The sequence below is a fragment of the Capricornis sumatraensis genome, chromosome 2 (genome assembly GCF_032405125.1).
Source record: "Capricornis sumatraensis isolate serow.1 chromosome 2, serow.2, whole genome shotgun sequence".
NCBI classification, from domain to species: Eukaryota; Metazoa; Chordata; class Mammalia; order Artiodactyla; family Bovidae; genus Capricornis; species Capricornis sumatraensis.
Window position 1 is genome coordinate 155365536 of NC_091070.1, and position 19730 is coordinate 155385265.

At 36.4% G+C, this 19730-nt stretch overlaps 1 protein-coding gene across 2 annotated transcripts in view; it reads left to right on the forward strand.

Annotated features, from left to right (window-relative positions):
• Nucleotides 1–19730, forward strand: part of KYAT3 (kynurenine aminotransferase 3) — a 66679-nt gene that overhangs the window by 43969 nt on the left and 2980 nt on the right. For both annotated transcript variants that reach the window (XM_068964781.1, XM_068964780.1), the window contains 5 exons: nucleotides 3236–3312; nucleotides 7163–7252; nucleotides 9772–9958; nucleotides 14978–15054; nucleotides 15458–15544. In XM_068964781.1, the coding sequence (XP_068820882.1) occupies nucleotides 3236–3312; nucleotides 7163–7252; nucleotides 9772–9958; nucleotides 14978–15054; nucleotides 15458–15544 (518 nt within the window). The remainder of the gene's footprint in view (nucleotides 1–3235; nucleotides 3313–7162; nucleotides 7253–9771; nucleotides 9959–14977; nucleotides 15055–15457; nucleotides 15545–19730) is intronic.

The window sequence follows — 19730 nt, forward strand, 5'->3', positions numbered from 1 at the left end:
ACTCAATAATTAATTTGATCATTAGGGTACCAGTGAGCATACTTTGAGAACAGCTGCAACAGGCAATGACGAGGTATGATGAGGCAAGGTAATTGGTTCTGTATTGGATTTGTTTTATAAAGGTAAGAACCAGCTGCAGGTGAGGATTTTAAGTCAGCTCCCCTGGTAGTGGAGATCATATGCTGGGGTTGTTTAGAAGTATAAACTGTAGGGCACAGAATATAGCATTTGAAGGTGGGAAGGCAAGCAAGTATGATTCTGAGATCTCTAGCCTGGACCACTCAGCAGTGATGAGGCCTTAACCAGGGATGGAAATGGAAGGAGACAGGCCTGTGGAAAGAGCTGAGCAAAGGAAATTCCTGCTTCTCATGCTAAGTTTCAGTGTCTTTGAGACATAGAGGAGGAGATGTCTACAGATAAGTACAATTATAGGCCTGATTGTCAGGATCAAATTGTGAAGGGATTCATTTTTGACAGTCATCAAAATTTTGTTGATAGTGGAACACATGGAAGACAATGTATCTTCTAAGGGAGAATGTATAAACAAAGAAGAGGGCCAGAAATTTGTAAGGTATAGTGTCTTAGCACAGCCCATTTTGTTATTTGTCAAAATTGCATCAGAGTTGACCTTTCCATATCTTGTTGATCTCTATCTCAGGTCATTAACTACTCCCCAGTTGAAAATCAAGCCAACATGGACAATTACATTCTTTGATAATTTTTTTAAGATTAAGGAGAAAGAGGCATCTATCTAATGAATAAATATAATTTTATGCTTAACATTTTGTACATTTTACAAATGTTCATGTCTGTGCAATAACTCAAAGCTTTTACATTTTATTTAACTCAGTTTAGCAATATTCTTTTCAAAATATTGCTTTAAATGATCTTGAAACTTATTGTTTAAACCTTATGTTATAAATACTTCATGGTAAAAGTGTAAATGATATTATTTGCTAAAGATATCAAGGCATATATTTTTAGCTCAGATTTTTTAGTTATAACAACTCAGGATGTTAAAACAAGAAAAAAATGAATTCATTATTCATTTCTGTTTCATTATCATTATTATTCATTTCATTCTTCATTCTATTTCATTATTTAGAGAGTGCAAACATGTGAAAATGTATTCTGTTAAATATGATGGCCTTTGTTACATGAAAGATACGAAATGGGTATTCCATCAATTTGCAGAGTGCAATAGTAGCTCTTTAATACAATGAGATTCTGGCCACACATCATGAAATTAGCATCACCTTCATGTCACAGAGACAGTTTTCCTAGGTGTAGCTTGCACTCTTCATCATGTCTCTAATCTTTATCTGACTTCTATTGAAGCCTAAGTCGCCTGTGAATAACTGTTATAGCTGCTGTGGTTGATTTAAGGAGGATGGGTCATACATGAGCAGTGCAAAGCCCAGCCTTTCATCTATAACTGCAGGCTAAACTTACCAGTACTGGAACTAGATATGGTTTTTCTAAATCATCAGATCTGTAAAGACTTTTTTTCTTTGTTGCTATATGCACATGCAGTGTTGTGGTCATCTCCTCTGTTTATCTTCTGTAGCTCCCCAGATCTCTGAGATGGAGAGGACGTAATTATCTAGATGTTCTTAAATTACTTGTGCATCTGTGTGTTTAGTCACTAAGTCATGTCTGACTCTTGCAACCCCGTAGACTGTAGCCCGCCAGGCTCTTCTGTCCCTGGGATTTCCAGGCAAGAATACTGGAGTGGGTTGCCATTTCATTCTCCAGGTTTTAAATTACTTAGGACTCTTAATTGGAACTGTAGAATTTGTTCATACTGGGTCACATTCTTGACTCAAATGGTGTCTCCAGTTTTCAGTAAAATGACATTACATTCAACAAAAGAAACCTCTGTTCTGGAAGAGATTATACTAATACATTGATATTTATATACTAATCCCTTGATATTTGGAAAATTAATATAGAATTCCTCATAAATTATTTAGCTGATCATCTTACTCCTTGAAAGAAAAAAAAAAAAGATTCTCTTTTATATGGCCAAAATAGCCATCATCAAGAAAATACTTAGCTTTTAAATACTTTAATTAGTTTTGATATTTTATGAATGTAACCTACATTTGATGTGTACATACTTTTTATTTACTTCATGTTTAACTTATTGTTAAAACATGCTAGGCTTGTATTAGTTTGGGTAATTCTTATTTTCAAAGAATTTATTTCTAAGTGTTGTTCTTAATAACATATGTTCCTGATTTGGAATATATATTATTACTTTAAAGGGAGTGATACTCTGCCTTATACATAGTTTAGATATTTCTGTGGTCAAATAGGAAAGTAAGACATCCATGTCCTTTGGAATATTTTGGAAGAATAGAAATGTCTCAAAACTTGAGAGGATATATCTTAGAATATTCTGTCTTTGAATGGACCCTCTAAATGTTTTTTTAATTTGTCCTTTTGGGATTTCTTTTTGGGTTTCACAGAGAATACAGTGGTAACTCTTCCAATTTATATGGCTTTCCTACCTTTATAAATATTGATGGATATTTCATGATAGGCTGAAATTGCATATGTTTACATTTTGGAACTTTCTTTAGCTACCTGATATCTTAGTAGACACTTAACTTGCTATGAGAAGATGACTTGAAGATATGTCATGGATTTACATCTCAGTGTGCTGTTTCTAAAATACACACCCTCACTCTTGCACATGCCTGCAAACTGTGGGGCCTTCCCCAGAGTTTCTGAGGATCCAAGAATTTGCCTTTTTTATGACTTCCCCAGTGATACTGATATTGCTAGGTGGGAAATATATTTTAAGAACCACTGCCCTAGGAATCCTGTAGAAATAGACTCAGAAAATGGACAGAGTAGAGGTGAGCTAAACACTACCAGAACCACAACCAAAACTGTGCCACAGAACGATCGTGCTGGCCGCCAGCTGCCACTAACACTGAGGGCCGGGTGCTGTTGCTTCCATGACCACTGCACTGAGCCGGCCCAGAGTGCTACCGGCGGCGGCTTCTCACCATTCCTGCCCTGGGAGATGATTTTGCCACTTAAATATTTTCAAGCTTGATAACGTTTTCAGCTGAGTTTTGGTTAAAGCTAAATTATCTCTTAAAAATCTATTGAAATAACTATACTGCCTATATTATAAGGCATTTTTGTCTTTAGATTATACTGAGTGTAGACTGATAATAAAGCAATTAACTAACCTTTCCCCCCAACCTTTTTTGCTATTCAGCCACTTTTCCAGGTATGTGGGAGAGAACAATAACCATAGGAAGTGCTGGAAAGACTTTCAGTGTAACTGGCTGGAAGGTAAGATGAAGAATTTAATTGTTTGAAAACAGGCACGTATCTTATTTCTTGTAGAGTTTTTTGCATGTTGTAAATGCATAAATACTCAGTTTATACAGGTTTTTATACTTACTGATCTGCTTTCTTATTCAGTTTTCATGTTTTTATCCTTTTTGAGAGGTAATCATTTCTTTTGAAAGTAAGAGAAATAGGGTAATTTTCTTATTTATAAGTAACCAACTGATGATACTCTTTTTTTTTACAATGTTTGGATTACTGTATATTAATTAAAAGGAGAAAAAATAATAGCTAATGGGAAGAACTGAACAAAAAAGATCTTCATGACACAGTTAATCACCATGGTGTGATCACTCACCTAGAGCCAGACATCCTGGAATGTGAAGTCAAGTGGGCCTTAGGAAGCATCACTACAAACAAAGCTAGTGGAAGTGATGGAATCCCAGTTCAGCTCACTAGCTCAGTCGTGTCCGACTCCTTGTGACCCCATGAACCGTAGCATACCAGGCCTCGCTGTCCATTACCAACTCCCAGAGTCCACCCAAACCCATGTGCATTGAGTCAGTGATGCCATCCAACCATCTCATCCTCTGTCGTCCCCTTCTCCTCCTGCCCTCAATCTTTCCCAGCATCAGGGTCTTTTAAAATGACTCAACTCTTCTCATCAGGTGGCCAGAGTATTGGAGTTTCAGCTTCAACATCAGTCCTTCCAGTGAACACCCAGCACTGATCTGCTTTAGGATGGGCTGGCTGGATTCCTTGCAGTCCAAGGGACTCTCAAGAGTCTTCTCCATCACCACAGTTCAAAAACATCAGTTCTTCTGCACTCAGCTTTCTTTATAGTCCAACTCTCACATACAGACATGACCACTGGAAAAATCATAGCCTTGACTAACAGACCCTTGTTGACAAAGTAATGTGTCTGCTTTTAAATATGTTGTCTAGGTTGGTCATAACTTTCCTTCCAAGGAATAAGCGTCTGTTAATTTCATGGCTACAATCACCATCTGCAGTGATTTTGGAGTCCCAAAAATAAAGTCAGCCACTGTTTCCACTCTTTCCCCATCTATTTGCCATGAAATGATGGGACCAGATGCCGTGATCTTAGTTTTCTGAATGTTGAGCTTTAAGCCAACTTTTTCACTCTCCTCTTTCACTTTCATCAAGAGGCTCTTTAGTTCTTCTTCACTTTCTGCCATAAGGGTGGTGTCATCTGCATATCTGAGGTTATTGCTATTTCTCCCGGAAATCTTGACTCCACTTCATGCTTCTTCCAGTCCAGCGTTTCTCATGATGTACTCTGCATATAAGTTAAATAAGCAGGATGACAATATACAGCCTTGATGTACTCCTTTTCCTATTTGGAACCAGTCTGTTGTTCCATGTCCAGTTCTAACTGTTGCTTCCTGACCTGCATACAGGTTTTACAAGAGGCAGGTCAGTTTTCACAAGAGACAGGAATCCCAGTTGAGCTATTTCAAATCCTGAAAGATGATGCTGTGAAAGTGCTGCACTCAGTATGTCAGCAAATTTGGAAAACTAAGCAATAGCCACAGGACTGGTAAAGGTCAGTTTTCATTCTAATCCCAAAGAAAGGCAATGCCAAAGAATGCTCAAAGTGAAGTCGCTCAGTCGTGTCCGACTCTTTGCAACCCTGTGGACTGTAGCCCACCAGGCTCCTCTGTCCATGAAGCAGATCAGTTTTTGCAAGAGGCAGGAATCCCAGTTGATCTATTTCAAATCCTGAAAGATGTTCTGTGGAAGTGCTGCACTCAATATGTCAGCAAATTTGGAAAACTTAGCAGTGGCCACAGGACTGGTAAAGGTCAGTTTTCATTCTAATCCCAAAGAAAGGCAATGCCAAAGAATGCTCAAACTACCATACAATTGCACTCATCTCACACGCTAGTAAAGTAATGCTCAAAATTCACCAAGCCAGACTTCAGCAATACGTGAACCCTGAATTTCCAGATGTTCAAGCTGATTTTAGAAAAGGCAGAGGAACCAGAGATCAAATTGCCAACATCCACTGGATCATTGAAAAAGCAAGAGAGTTCTAGAAAAACATCTATTTCTGCTTTATTGACTATGCCAAAGCCTTTGACTGTGTGGATCACAATAAACTGGAAAATTCTGAAAGAGATGGGACTACCAGACCACCTGACCTGCCTCTTGAGAAACCTGTATGCAGGTCAGGAAGCAACAGTTAGAACTGGACATGGAACAACAGACTGGTTCCAAATAGGAAAAGGAGTACGTCAAGGCTGTATATTGTCATCCTGCTTATTTAACTTCTATGCAGAGTACATCATGAGAAACGCTGAGCTGGATGAAGCACAAGCTGGAATCAAGCTTTCCGGAAGAAATATCAATAACCTCAGATATGCAGATAAGACCACCCCTATGGCAGAAAGTGAAGAAGAACTAAAGAGCTTCTTGAAAGTGAAAAAGGAGAGTGAAAAAGTTGGCTTAAAGCTCAACATTCAGAAAACAAAGATCATGGCATCTGGTCCCATCACTTCATGGGAAATAGATCTGGAAACAGTGGAAACAGTGACAGATTTTATTTTTCTGGGCTCCAAAATCACTGCAGATTGTGATTGCAGCTATGAAATTAAAAGACACTTACTCCTTGGAAGGAAATTTATGACCAACCTAGACAGCATATTAAAAAGCAGAGACATCACTTTACCAACAAAGGTCCATCTAGTCAAGGCTGTGGTTTTTCCAGTAGACATGTATGGATGTGAGAGTTGAACTATAAAGAAAGCTGAGCACTAAAGAATTGATGCTTTTGAACTGTGTTGTTGGAGAAGACTCTTGAGAGTCCCTTGGACTGCAAGAGATCCAACCAGTCCATCCTAAAGCAGATCAGTGCTGGATATTCATTGGAAAGACTGATGCTGAAGCTGAAACTCCAATACTTTGGCCACCTGATGCAAAGAGCTGACTCATTCGAAAAGACCCTGGTGCTGCGAAGGATTGAGGGCAGGAGGAAAAGTGAATGACAGAGGATGAGATGGTTGGATGGCATCACCAACTCAATGGACCTGAGGTTGAGTAAACTCCGCGTGTTGGTAATGGACAGGGAGGCCTGGTGTGCTGTGGTTCATCGGGTCGCAAAGAGTAGGACGCGACTGAACTGAACTGAACTGAATATTTTGACGCTTACTATGTGCCAGATTCTAGAGATTTACACATACTAATTCCTTTCATTCTCTTAACCACGTTATGAGGTGGGCATAATTTATTATTCCCATTTTACAGACAATAAAACTAAAGTACAGAGAATCTAAGTAACTTGCCTAAGGTTTCATTGCTAATAAATTCGAATTCCAGCCAGGGCAGGAAATCTAGGTTTAGAATCCATGCACTTAACCACTGTACTATGTAATACAATCACAATTGATCTAATTGAAACTAGATTGTCTTCCAGTTTCACTTCTCCTGAACTTGGCTAAGAAGTAGGGAGTATCAAAAACGAGCCTGGAGAACGATATTGTAGAAGAGTCCCTTAAGCCCCTCATTGAAAGTTACTTTTATCTGTATCTGATTCAAACAAGCTTTGTTACCAGATATTAGACTTTCAGAATATCAAAAATAGAAAATTCAAAGAGAAGGGTAGATAATGATTGCAAGCACTGTTTGCCTTCTGAAGGCAGAATTTAGTGACTTCAGTTGGAAACTATTCCACAAAAAGATCAAGGTTGAAATATTTCTACTAAGACTACACAGCTTTCACTAGTGTGAACATTTTAGAAATGCATATATTTAATAATTGCATTAAGCTTAGGTACTCTATCAGATCTGGTACGTACAATTAGATTCATTTTTAAATCTTTTCCTTTTGCAGCTTGGCTGGTCCATTGGTCCTAAACATTTGATAAAACATTTACAGACAGTTCAGCAAAACACCGTTTATACTTGTGCAACCCCTTTACAGGTAGGTGTTACAGTAATTTAGGGCTGCTGCATGGGCTTTGGGCAGAGGTGTTATTTTTATGTTGTGTACTTCAGTAGGCTCAGTTCCTTCATGTCCTTCCAGTATAATTTGGAAATTTAGAAGCAAACACATATTCATTGCTATCAAGAATGGCTTTGGTTTTAACACATAAAATTTTAACTTTAATCGCTCATACATTGCTGGTGGGGACTGCAAAATGCTGCAAACTCTCTGGAGGATATGACAGCCCCAAGCAAAATTTCAGGTATGTGTGCTCTGTGAAGCAGCAGTGTATCCTTTGAGCACTTACCTTATAGTTGTTCTCTGCAGATTTAGGAAGCTCTATATGTACGTGGTCATTCATTGCAGAAGATGGGGAATAGTTCATCTACAGATAATGGATTAAATAAACTATGGTCTATCTAAACATTTTAATGTTATATGACTGTGTTAGTTTCCTAGTTCTCTGTACCAAATTACCACCCTGATGGCTCAGATGGTAAAGAATCTACCCGTAGTCTGGGAGACCTGGGTTTGATCCCTGGGTTGGGAAAATTCCCTGGAGTAGGAAATGGCAGCCCACTCAGTATTCTTGACTGGAGAATTCCATGCACAGAGGCTATAGTCCATTGGGTCACAAAGAGTTGGACATGATTGAGCAACTAACACTTGCATACACTTAGTGGCTGAAAACAACACAAGTTTTTTATCTTACATTCTGGAGGTCAAAAGTCCATAAGGGTCTTTCAGGGCTAAAAGCAAGTGTCGACCCTGCTGCATTTCCCCTGGAGGCTCCAAGGCAGAATCTGCTCCTTGTCTTTTCCAGCTTCTGGGGGTACTCGCATTCCTGTGGTCACTTTACTGCCACCTCTGCCTCTATCAACACATAGCCCTCATAACACTGACTCTGTTGCCACCTTCTTTCTCTTAGACGAATCCTTATGATTACATTAGGCCCACAGATAATCCAAGATAATCTCTCCATCTCCAAGGTCTTTAATGTTAATTTTACCATGCAATATAACATATTTACAGGTACCAGGCATTAAGATGTGGACTTCTTTAGGGGCCATTACTCTATCACAATGGCTGTTTAAAAGTGGAAAGAAAGGAAAGGGGAAGGAAAAACAAAAAAGAATGAAAAAACTCTATATTTGCTGATATGGAAAGATATCCAGGATATATTGTAAAAATAAAAGCAAGATACAGAGCAGTATATATCTATATTCTGTATAAGAAAAGGAGAAAACTACTTGTTTATACTTTCTTGAAGAATCTCCGGAAGGACCATATGAAACTAGTTAAAGTGCCTATCTGAGGGGTAAAGGGAACAGATGAAACTAGTATAGATAGGGTCTGGGGTGGATTGCAGGACTTTTTAATGTATATTTTTTTATATTGTTTCTAGTTTTTTAATATCTATAAAACACGGATCTATGTACTATCATTCTGTGAATAATCAGAATACTGAAAACTATTTGTTGGGAAGAAATTAAAAAGCCAAAACTGGAAAATATGTTGGCTACAATAAACTTTTTTGTTTCCTATCAAAAATACCTACTGAATAAGAAAAAAAACCTAATAAATTTTTTTTTTCAAATGACCGTAGAGTGATATTGTGATAAAAGCTAGTTGGACATTGATTTTATTGTATTCAACTCTTTTCATTCTCAAAATAAATCTATTCACTTATTAAACAAATACTGAGTGTCAGAGATAAAGCAATCAAGAATTCCTGCCCTTTTGGAGCTTATAGCCTGTTGGGGGAGCACAGATAATAAACAAGTAAATATTTTAACAGCATAATATGTCAGATGTTGATAAAAGCAGTGGAGAAAAAATGTGAATGATTAGTACAGGGATTCATATACTTATGAAGAGTGACACAGTAGATCGATCAGCTTTCATTTATACTATCTTGCCCTGAAAGGTAATGGGGAAGCGCTGGCTAGTTTATCATTTCTCTGATTGTCTTTCAGGCTTAGATCTAGCAAATCACTCTAAAGCTAACCTTAGTAGAAAACACCGTTGTCTTTTTCATTTCCAAGTAAGGCATCTTTATATAATATATCTTTATAATACATCTTTATATAACCTCCCTATCCACAGGTTCTGCATCCGTTGATTCAACTAAAGATTGTGGATTCAGGGTTGGTTGAATTCACAGAGGCAGAGCCCATGGATGCATTTCATATAAAAGACTTGAACATCCTTGGATTTTGGTATTTGTGGGGGCTCTGGAACCAGTCACCTGTGTGAATACTAAGGGAGAACTGTACTTCTATTTCAATTTGAATGTTTGTGGTTCATCCTCAGTTCTTCACATTAGATTTAATCATTTCCATGTAGCTTATTCTTCCATTAGTCTGTAGAATCTCACATAGGTTCAACTGTAATTCCCTGAATGACTTTCTTGTCAGTAATATTACTCAGACAGTCTTTATTTATTATACCAATAAACTTGGCAGTACATAACATTGCCATATTTCCTTTCCATATTTTTCGATCTTAATATACAGGAAGCCTTGGCTCAAGCTTTCTGGATTGACATCAAGCGCATGGATGACCCAGAATGTTACTTCAATTCTTTGCCAAAAGAGTTAGAAGTAAAAAGAGATCGGATGGTACATTTACTTGAAAGTGTTGGCCTAAAACCCGTAGTTCCTGATGGGGGATACTTCATCATTGCTGATGTGTCTTTGCTAGGTTTGTAAAAGTTTTTATTATTCAAATATACAGAAACCTAGGTGCGGAATTATATCAAATTTATGAAGAAAAGATTGGCACCAAAGCCAATATCAGCCTTTCATTTATGGGAAAATGGATTTCCACAGTGTCAGTGTTTTTCTGCAATCATCTTGATGATTAGGCCATTGACCTTGAATATGACTATTATGGAGTTATTTGTTCTAGGTATTCTAATAAACATAGAATTTGCTGTTACCTTGTTCTGGTATGTAATTTAAAACAGATACATGAAAAAATATATGTCCCTTGTGTTCCTTTCAGTAAAATTTTTTAGTTTCCTTTTTACTCAAGAAAAGTATTTCTAAAATATTGATGCTATTGGAGAACACTTGTCACTTTAGAGTATACAGAAATGAAGTCAAGGAGGAAAGTAATATTTATTGAGGGTCTACTGCATGCTGACACTTCAAATACTCTTTTTTAAAAAGCATTGTTATCTCTGTTTTTTAAGACGTGGAGACTTAGAGAATAACTTGCCTGAAGTCATACAGCTAGATTCCAAATAGTTTTGTCTCCAAAAAACGATGACCTTTACATTACTTGAAGCTACGATATGGAATTCTGACATGCATACAAATCTAAAGTTAGAAGCATAATAATATTTTATGTATAACATATTTCTTCCCCAGAACTGTGGTGTTAATCACAGTAAATTTAAGAGCATAATTTATTTTGACAGAAATTATAGCAATTGTGCATAGTTTTAAATGTTTTAAGGTTTTATACAGTGAAGTGATATGCCAGTGAGCTTAAAAATTCTTTTATATATACTAAATTTTATGAAGCTAGAAACTTTCAACTTTATAACAAAGCAGTGATTATTATTTAGTCATTTGTTGTAAGAAAAGCAGAGTGACCGGGGTTCTTGGCTCTGCTGTTGCCAGAGAGCTATATTTGTCAGGCTCCTAAGATCTCTTCTTATATAAAAACCCTTAGGATGTTCTATATTCTAAGGTTTAGAAATCACTTTTTCTGTATTGGGCTTAAATGTGCAGCTCATTTCATGAAACGATAAAAAGAAATAGCACAGTTTTCATCTATTTAGAAGAACATTATTTTACTTTTATCTGCTTCCAACAAAACTTTGAGCTAATTCATAGTTAAAGTCTTCTATGCAATAATATGTAAGTGGAAATATTCATATGTTAATGTAACATGGAGTAGGGGAAGCAAATATTTTAGTCACCTGGGTTCATATGTAGTTGGCCCTAGAATAGTGCAGGGGTTGCAAGATGGCAGCTCTGTTCAGTTGCAAACCCATGTCTAATTTATAGTTGGCCCTCCATATCTGAGGTCCTTCTGTGTGTGTAGCCCCTCCTTATCTAAGGTTCCACAGAAGTGGATACAGCCAACCATGGATTGTATGTACCATGGTGTTTGCTATTGAAAAAAATCTGTGTATAAGTGTACTTAAGCAGTTCAAACCTGCTGTATTGTAATTAGCCTTAACTTGGTTCCAACCTTCATGGCAACAAAGACAAATAGACAAATGGAATTAGTTCCATGATTCTTATAAAATTAAACTTAACAGCTTTTTAGATAAGAGTAAGTCTTTCCTGGAGCCAAACTTTTCCAGATAGTAAATTCTAAAAGAAATTTATCACATTTTGACATTAAACATAAAAAAGACAGTAATGCAACTTTTGTTTGCATTAAGCTCTTACATAGTTTCCCATTTTATCCTCAGTTGATCCCAGCCTGCCTGCAGTGTTGGTTTAGGTCCTAGATCTTGAACTAGAATGGTTGTAATAGGAAAAGAAAGGATTGGGGCTAGAAAACAACTTTTATGATGATGGGGAATAAGATATGTGTTCTTTATGGTCCTTCACCTGTGTGAGAAAGAATGTTAATGTCTATAAGACCCTTCTACATATGAAGACAAGTTTATTTTTCTCTTCCATCTAATTATTTTGAATATAGAAATTCTTTCATATACTGGAGGTTGGTCCCACCTTTTTCAAAAGACAGAAACAAGAAACAAAACTCTCATTTGATGGTAGCTTAAAGATAAAAATGAACCATAAAATTCATGGACATAGTAATTCTCTTTATAGCTCATAGCAGTGACTAACTGGTTAAGTTTTTTTGCACATTTATGATACAGTAGTTTGCTTTACAAACATCAAAATCTCACCAAAGCCCATAAGATTGGTGCTGTTATATCCCCATTGATAGTTGAGAAAGATGTCATTAAAAGTCAAGGAATTTACTGAAGGTAATCAATTAATAAGTAGCAGAGGTGGACTCTGAATGCAGAGATGCATGTACTAACTGGTAAACTTATATATTTTCTGCTGTACTTAGTATTGAAGAAGGAAATGGCAACCCACTCCAGTGTTCTTCCCTGGAGAATCCCAGGGACGGGGGAGCCTGGTGGGCTGCCGTCTGTGGGGTCGCACAGAGTCGGACACGACTGAAGTGACTTAGCAACTTAGCAGCATACTTAGCAACTTCCCTGACCAGTCAGCATCATCCTAGAACTAAAAAGGGAAACATTTAATCGGAAGATAAGATTACAAATAGGAAGATAGTAAGATAAGGTGTGAAATTAGGGAGGAGATAGTGGAAATACAACAACCGATTTTTGTTTTCATAGGTTCAAACTCCTACCTCCAGTAAACAAATATTTTCTTTAGTTTGTTTGAACATCTCTAACTGAAGCATTGAAAAGAAATAGATTACAACTTTCTCCTAACTATAAAATATTTAGAATTGTATTTATTCCCTTCCTTTTCTTTCAGTACCATGGCAATAAATTTCTTTTCTAAGTGTTACAAGAATAAATAAGTGGTTACCATACTGAGTGAAACTTATGGTTACCAAGGGGGAAATCTGGGTGAGGGGGATAAATGGAAGAACTGGACATATACATACTGCTGCTGCTGCTGCTGCTAAGTCATTTCAGTCGTGTCCGACTCTGTGCAACCCCATAGATGGCGGCCCACTAGGCTCCTCTGTCCCATAAAATAGATAACTAATGAGGACCTACTGTGTAGCACAGGGAACTCTTCTCAGTACACTGTCATGACCTGTGTGGGAAAAGAGTCTAAAGAAGAGTGGATATATGTATGTGTATAACTGATTCACTTTGCTATACTGCAGAAACTAGCACAACATTGTAAATCAACTATTTGTTGTTGCTGTTCAGTCGCTAGGTTGTGTCCAACTCTTTGCTACCCCGTGGACTACAGCACATCAGGCCTCCCTGTCCCTCACTATCTATGCCTCAATAAATTAAAAAAAGAATAAATGAATAGTATGCTGCTGCTGCTGCTGCTAAGTCGCTTCAGTTGTGTCTGACCCTGTGCAACCCCATAGATGGCAGCGCACTAGGCTCCCCCATCCCTGGGGTTCTCCAGGCAAGAACACGAGTGGGTTGCCATTTCCTTCTCCAGTGCAGGAGAGTGAAAAGTGAAAGTGAAACTGCTCGTCGCGTCCGACTCTTAGACAGTGTTAATCACAGTTTGTCAGTACCCTCCTGTTTTTACTTCTACTGTTGTAATCACTACTCTCCAGGTTAACTTTGAGTATGCTACTCTTATGTAATTGTCACTTGGAGTTTTCACATAATTTGCAATTAGACTCTGTTTTAAGTTGTCATTTCTGTAGAGTCAAATCTGAATTAAACACACATACATACATATGACTTAAAGTAATAATTTAACTTCATCTGTAAAATGAGAATTGTTGTATCTCACAGAATTATAGGACAGATGAATGAGAGAATCATGTAACATGATTAACAGATAGTAATAAATGGTATAATATTATTAGCATTATTATATGGAGATTTTACATTTTTAAGTCACAGGAGAAAATTGAAATAAAATCAATAAGGAAAGCCATATTAAGTCATTTAAAAAAATAAAAGTGAAACTTTCTTTAGTGTCAAGGTTTTTACACTATTAATTTGAAGAAACCCAGTATTATTTAGTGAATAAAAGAAAGAAGATAACTGCCTTGACTTATTTTGAGCAATAAAGTATGTGTGTGTTAGTTGCTTAGTCGTATCTGACTCTTTGTGACCCCATGGACTGTAGCCCACCAGGCTCCTCTGTCCATGGAATTCTCCAGGCAAGAATGAATACTGGAGTGAGTTGTCAGTCCTTTCTCCAGAGGATCTTCCCTACCTAGGGATCAAACCTGGACCTCCTGCATTACAGTCACATTCTTTATGAATTGAGCTACAAGGGTAGCCACAATAAAGGATAAAATAATTGATTACAGTGACCATCAGTGTTTGTTGCTTTGGGACATTCAAAAAGATCTTAAGTACAAGTCAGTACAGTTGAAACAATATGAAATGTAGGTTGCTGAATCCCAATGCCAGAGAAATATCTTGTCCAGACCTTAAAGCAAGATTAGAACAAGAGATAAATATAGGAATGTGTATTTGAAGTTTTTCACCAAATGTTTAAGAAATTAAGCAAAATATTTGGAAGAGGGAAACAATAAATACATCACTTGGGAGAACTATATAGACATTTTCCCTTCATAAATAGTGAATTATATCAATTTACTCATTCCACAAACATGCTTTTCAGTACTTACAGTCTAGATACTGACCTAGGAGATGGGGATAGTGATAAATTGCAATATCCCTGTGGAGCTCACAATCTAATAATGAATTACTATTTGGAAATAAAATTCTTACAGATGAACACCTTGAAAATTGAGGTTATTTCCTTAATAATGATCATAGAGGCATATATTATTTCTAAATAAAAAGGTAACACTCCTCTTTGTCCTGCCTCTTCCTCCAGTGCTAAAAGCTGTATACACAAACATGATCGACCAGATGTATGAGTAGTGCCTTAGAGCATCATGTCTGTAAAGCTTCTCTGGGAATTCCTTACTTTCCACTATACCATGTAGTATGAATCCAGCATGAGGAAATTTTGAATCCTAGTAGACAAATGAAATACACTTTGCCTCAGATATAATACATAGCCCGTCCAATTTTTATTATTGTTTTAGATGTAGACCTCTTCGATATGAAGGACAGCAAGGAACCTTATGACTATAAATTCGTGAAATGGATGATTAAAAATAAGGTAATGTTTACTGGCTTTTGCAATATTGTGCTGTATATTATAGTCAGTTTATGAAGGAAGCCTGTTGACATGCTTTGAAAAATATGAGCTGTAGTTTTATTCCCTGATATTCTACTCACAGTTATTTGGAAGATTTTATTTATTTATTTTTATTTTTTGGCCACACTACGCAGTTTACAGGATCTTAGTTCTATGACCAAGGATTGAACCTAGGCCCTAGGTAGTGAAAGCAGAGAATCCTAACCATTGGTTCACCAGAGAATTCTCTGGAGGATTTTAAAAATACATTTCTTTTGCAAATTATTGTGGATATTTGGAAGTATCTATTTGTTTTTAATTTTTGTGCTCTAAAAATTAATATTTAAAGTATAAGTAGTTTTCATATTTTTCTTTTTGTTTTCAGAAACTGTCAGCCATCCCAGTTTCAGCATTCTGTAATGCAGAAACCAAATCACAGTTTGAGAAATTTGTGCGATTTTGCTTCATTAAAGTAAGTTCCCTGTTCTACACATTTATAATGTCCTTCCTTCTGGTTTATAAAGCACCGTTATTTTTCTCTTGCTAGGCATGATGTGCTCATATGCAGTTTTTAAGTTTTGGCTTGCTACCATAAAATAATCAAAACAAAACTCAGCACTTTTTGAAGCTGAGTTTATTGGATTACAACATAATTAGACTCCTTACCTGTAACATTAAAATATCCAGACACATTTGAAGACATAAGAAAATACAACCTTTAATGAAAAAGAAAAAAATGTGACTTCTATACAGTCAATAAAAACAGATCTTAAGGGTTACTCATATGTAGGAATTAGTAGACAAGGACTTTAAAGCAGATATTATAAATGTGTTCAGGAAAATATGGTCATAATGGGCAACTAGATTAAAGCAATTAAAAAGAGAACCAAATGGAGCTTAAAGAATTTTAAAATGTAATACTTGGTATGAAAAATATATAGTCTTAACATACAGAAGATTGAGGATGTGAGGGGAAAAAAAGTGTCCACCTTAATACAGATCCGTAGAAATCATCCAGTCTGAAAAAAAGAGGGAAAAATTATTTTTGAAAAATAAACAGAGCCTCAGAGTTAATGTCAAGTAATAATATACATGTACCTGGACTATTAAAAAAAAAAGGGAATGTGGCAGAAAAAATATTTTAAAAAAGGACTAAATTTCCCTATATTTGATGAATAGCAGTTTAGAGATCTAAAAATTCAGTGAACCACACAGGATACAAATAAATTCACAACTTGACACATCATAATTAAACTGCTGAAAGCTATAGATAATGATAAGATCTTGAAAGCAGCCAGAGAAAAACTACACTTCACATGCATGGGAGCAAAGATACCAATGTTGACTAATTTCTTATCAGAAACAGTAGAGACCAGATTACAATGAAGTGGCACCTTTAAAGTGTTGACATAAAAAATATGTCAGCCAGAATTCTATATTCAGAAAGATATCCTTTTACACTGAAAGCAAAATATACATCCCTGATAAATGAAAGCTAAGAGAATTCAGCACCATCAGATCTGTGCTAAAAAAATAATCTGAATGTATTGTTGCTATTTTTAAGATGTTATCACTACTAAAAACAGTCTTATCAAAATTAAGGCACTCTCTATACCAACACACTCATCTATAATTCTGGTCAGAATGATGTAAACACTGTTTTCAACTTTTAGAGACACCATATAGACAAACTATGGGAGACTTATTTAGAACAGAATATAAATTTTAACAATTAACAATGTCAACATTTAATTATCTGAAATGTAAAAGAAAGGGTAAGGCCATTAATACTTGCATCTTATAGTAGATTTATAGAGGAATAAATATATATTACTTGAAGTTATAAGCAGAACTAATAGAATAAAAAAGTAACATAAGACTTCCAGTTTTAGAAATGGTCAGAAGGCCTTCTCCCATTCTCTTCTTGGAAATTATTTTTTAAAAAGAACAGCTAGGAAAATGAAAAACAAATTCCAAATCCCCCAGGAAATGAGGAAGAGTTGCCAACTATAGTGAAGGAAATGGTAGAGGGAAGACATGGAGAAAGGCTCCTGCTTCTACAGCCTAATAGGCAGAGCCAATAGGTAGCCTACTCATTATCCAGAACAGTAGGAACAGTGAGTGCACTGTGAGTGGAAACTTCTCCAGACCCATTTGGCAGCACGGACAAGGCAGAGTAGAAACATATGGTCATGTCATCTAGTACCTCTGCGAACAAAGTGGAAAGGGCTATAGATTTACTCTTTCCTCTCATTTTTGCTAAAGCTATGTTGAGGTAAGGTGGACACATTAAATTGGAGGGAAACAGTTAAATTAGTTAAAAAGAAATAAAGTCTAAAAGAGTTCCCCTTCACTGAACTCACTCCATCAATCATGTTTAACTTTACTGTGAGCTAAAGATAATTTCTACTCCCTTCTAGTTCTTTCCTGTCTCCTCCTTTATACAGATCTACAAATACATGTACAAATCATAGAGCCAGCAAGTAGCTTAGTCATTACCCAGAACAATAGGAACTGTAATTGTGCTGGCTGTGGGAGCTCACAAAAAGAATTCACCCAAAAATCAGCAATAAAAAGGAACCAGCTATGAATCTGCAAAGATGCTATTAAGGAGAAGGAGAAAGATACAATGAAAAATAAGTATCAGAGAATATTCAGCAACAACAAAAAACAAAAACCAAAAAAGAACTGTTGCCACAGAGCAAGAAAAAAGTGTAACATTTCAAATTCAAAACATTTAAAACAAGAGTTAACAGCAGAAGTTTTTTAAAATTCAGGGAAGCTGGAGTAAGATAATCTAAGAAGATGAAATGGTAGCTGTCAGAGATCAGATAAGAAATTGAAGGGGAAAAAAAATTGGTAACTGTAGTGACATTGGAAGCAGCGTAGAGAACACTAAATTCTTCTGTAAGCACACTGAGGATTGAGAAAAGTGGGTGAAAAGAAGTGAAGGGAACAAAGAATTTCTTTCTATTTTTTGTTTTTTTGGCTTTACCTTACAGCTTGTAGGATCTTAGTTCCCTGACCAGGAATTGAACTTGGGCCCTCAGCAGTGAAAGCATGGAGTCCTAAGGACTGGGCTGCCAGGGAATTCCCAGGAACAAAGAGTTTTTAAATGTTAGAAAAAGTATAAATGTGGAAGACAAATGATACACCTAGAGTTCCTGGAGGAGTTGGGGGTAGGAGTGAGGGGGGCAGGGCAAATAGAATTGGGAAGAATTTTATAGCTTTGAGAATCCTTTCCATTTCAAACAAGGAAGGAAATGGCTTGCCTCAGGAATGTCACAGAAAAATGCTGAGATGTACCTTGTGTATTATATTGGTCTTTATAAATGATCCTTTGGTACCTACACAAGGTGATCGAGGCCTTCTTGAGACAGGAGAAGAGGAAGATCAGTATAGACTCACCTCCTTTGCATCAGCATTCAATATTGGAAGACAGTGGAGCAACATCAAGCCCCTAGGGAAAGCTGACACACCTAACCCAACTGCTTGGAAAAGCAAAAAATAAAAGGATGGCAAAACATGCTGAGAAAGTGGAAGCTGAAAGAAACCAGGTCAAATTTTAGGACAAAACAAACCAAAGGCAGCACTTTACAGTAGTTATTAGTAAAATCCTCAGTAGCTGTCAAATATATAAAAGGATATATCTCAATAATAAGAGAAATGAAAAATAAAACTGCCATGAAATTTTATATTATCTGTTAGATTGGAAATAACCAAAACAACTGGAAAGTTTCTTAAGATACTCTCATGCATTGATTGAGAGTACAAGTGTAATTTGTAAAATCTCTACAGTGGTTAGTTTGAAAATTATCTAAACGTAGATGCACATGTCTTTGGCCCACCAGTTCTGCTTGTACGATTTTTCCCTGTGGATTTACTTGCATATTGAAGATCTGTATTCAAGGATTTTCAGTGAAGCATTGTTTGTGATATCAAAGAGTTATAATAGACAACCACAATACTCACCAGTGCAGACTGCTTAAATAAATTATGGTACATTCACATACCTAAACAAGTGAAGCAGCTCTGTGGAGTGCTAAAGAACAAGTGAAAAGCAAGGAGCAGACTAGTTTGTGAGGAATGATATCATTTACATAAAAAGGAAAAGAGAGGAAGCTTTTAAATGCCTCAACTGTCTCTCTGGAAGGATACACAATAAAATCCACTGTTGCTTCTGGGGAGGAAAACTGAATGGCTGAGAGAGATGGGTGGGAGGCTGGATTACCTAAAGAAATATATGTTTAAATAGTCTCGGTAAATAAGTTTTGAAACCTGTTTTTCCAAACAATTGTAGAGCAAGTTCCTAACTTAATTGTTGATGCCTCTGTTACCGCCAAATACCTTATTATATATTCTCCATTATACAACATTCTTCTACGATATAATCATCAACATCATGAACTTAAGAGTGCTATATTATTCTGTCTGATCCTAAGATCTAATTCAGGTTTCACTGATTGTCCCAATAATGTCCTTTTTTCTAAGCAAATAAATAAATAAATCCAGGCCACAGTTGTGTCAATCAGCCAGTCATCAGTCAGTCAGTCCAAGCCAGAATCGTGCATTGCATTAAGTTGTCATGTCTTCTTCAAGCTGGGAAGTTTCCTCAGATTTCCTTGATTTTCATAATGTTGATACTTTTGAAAATTGTT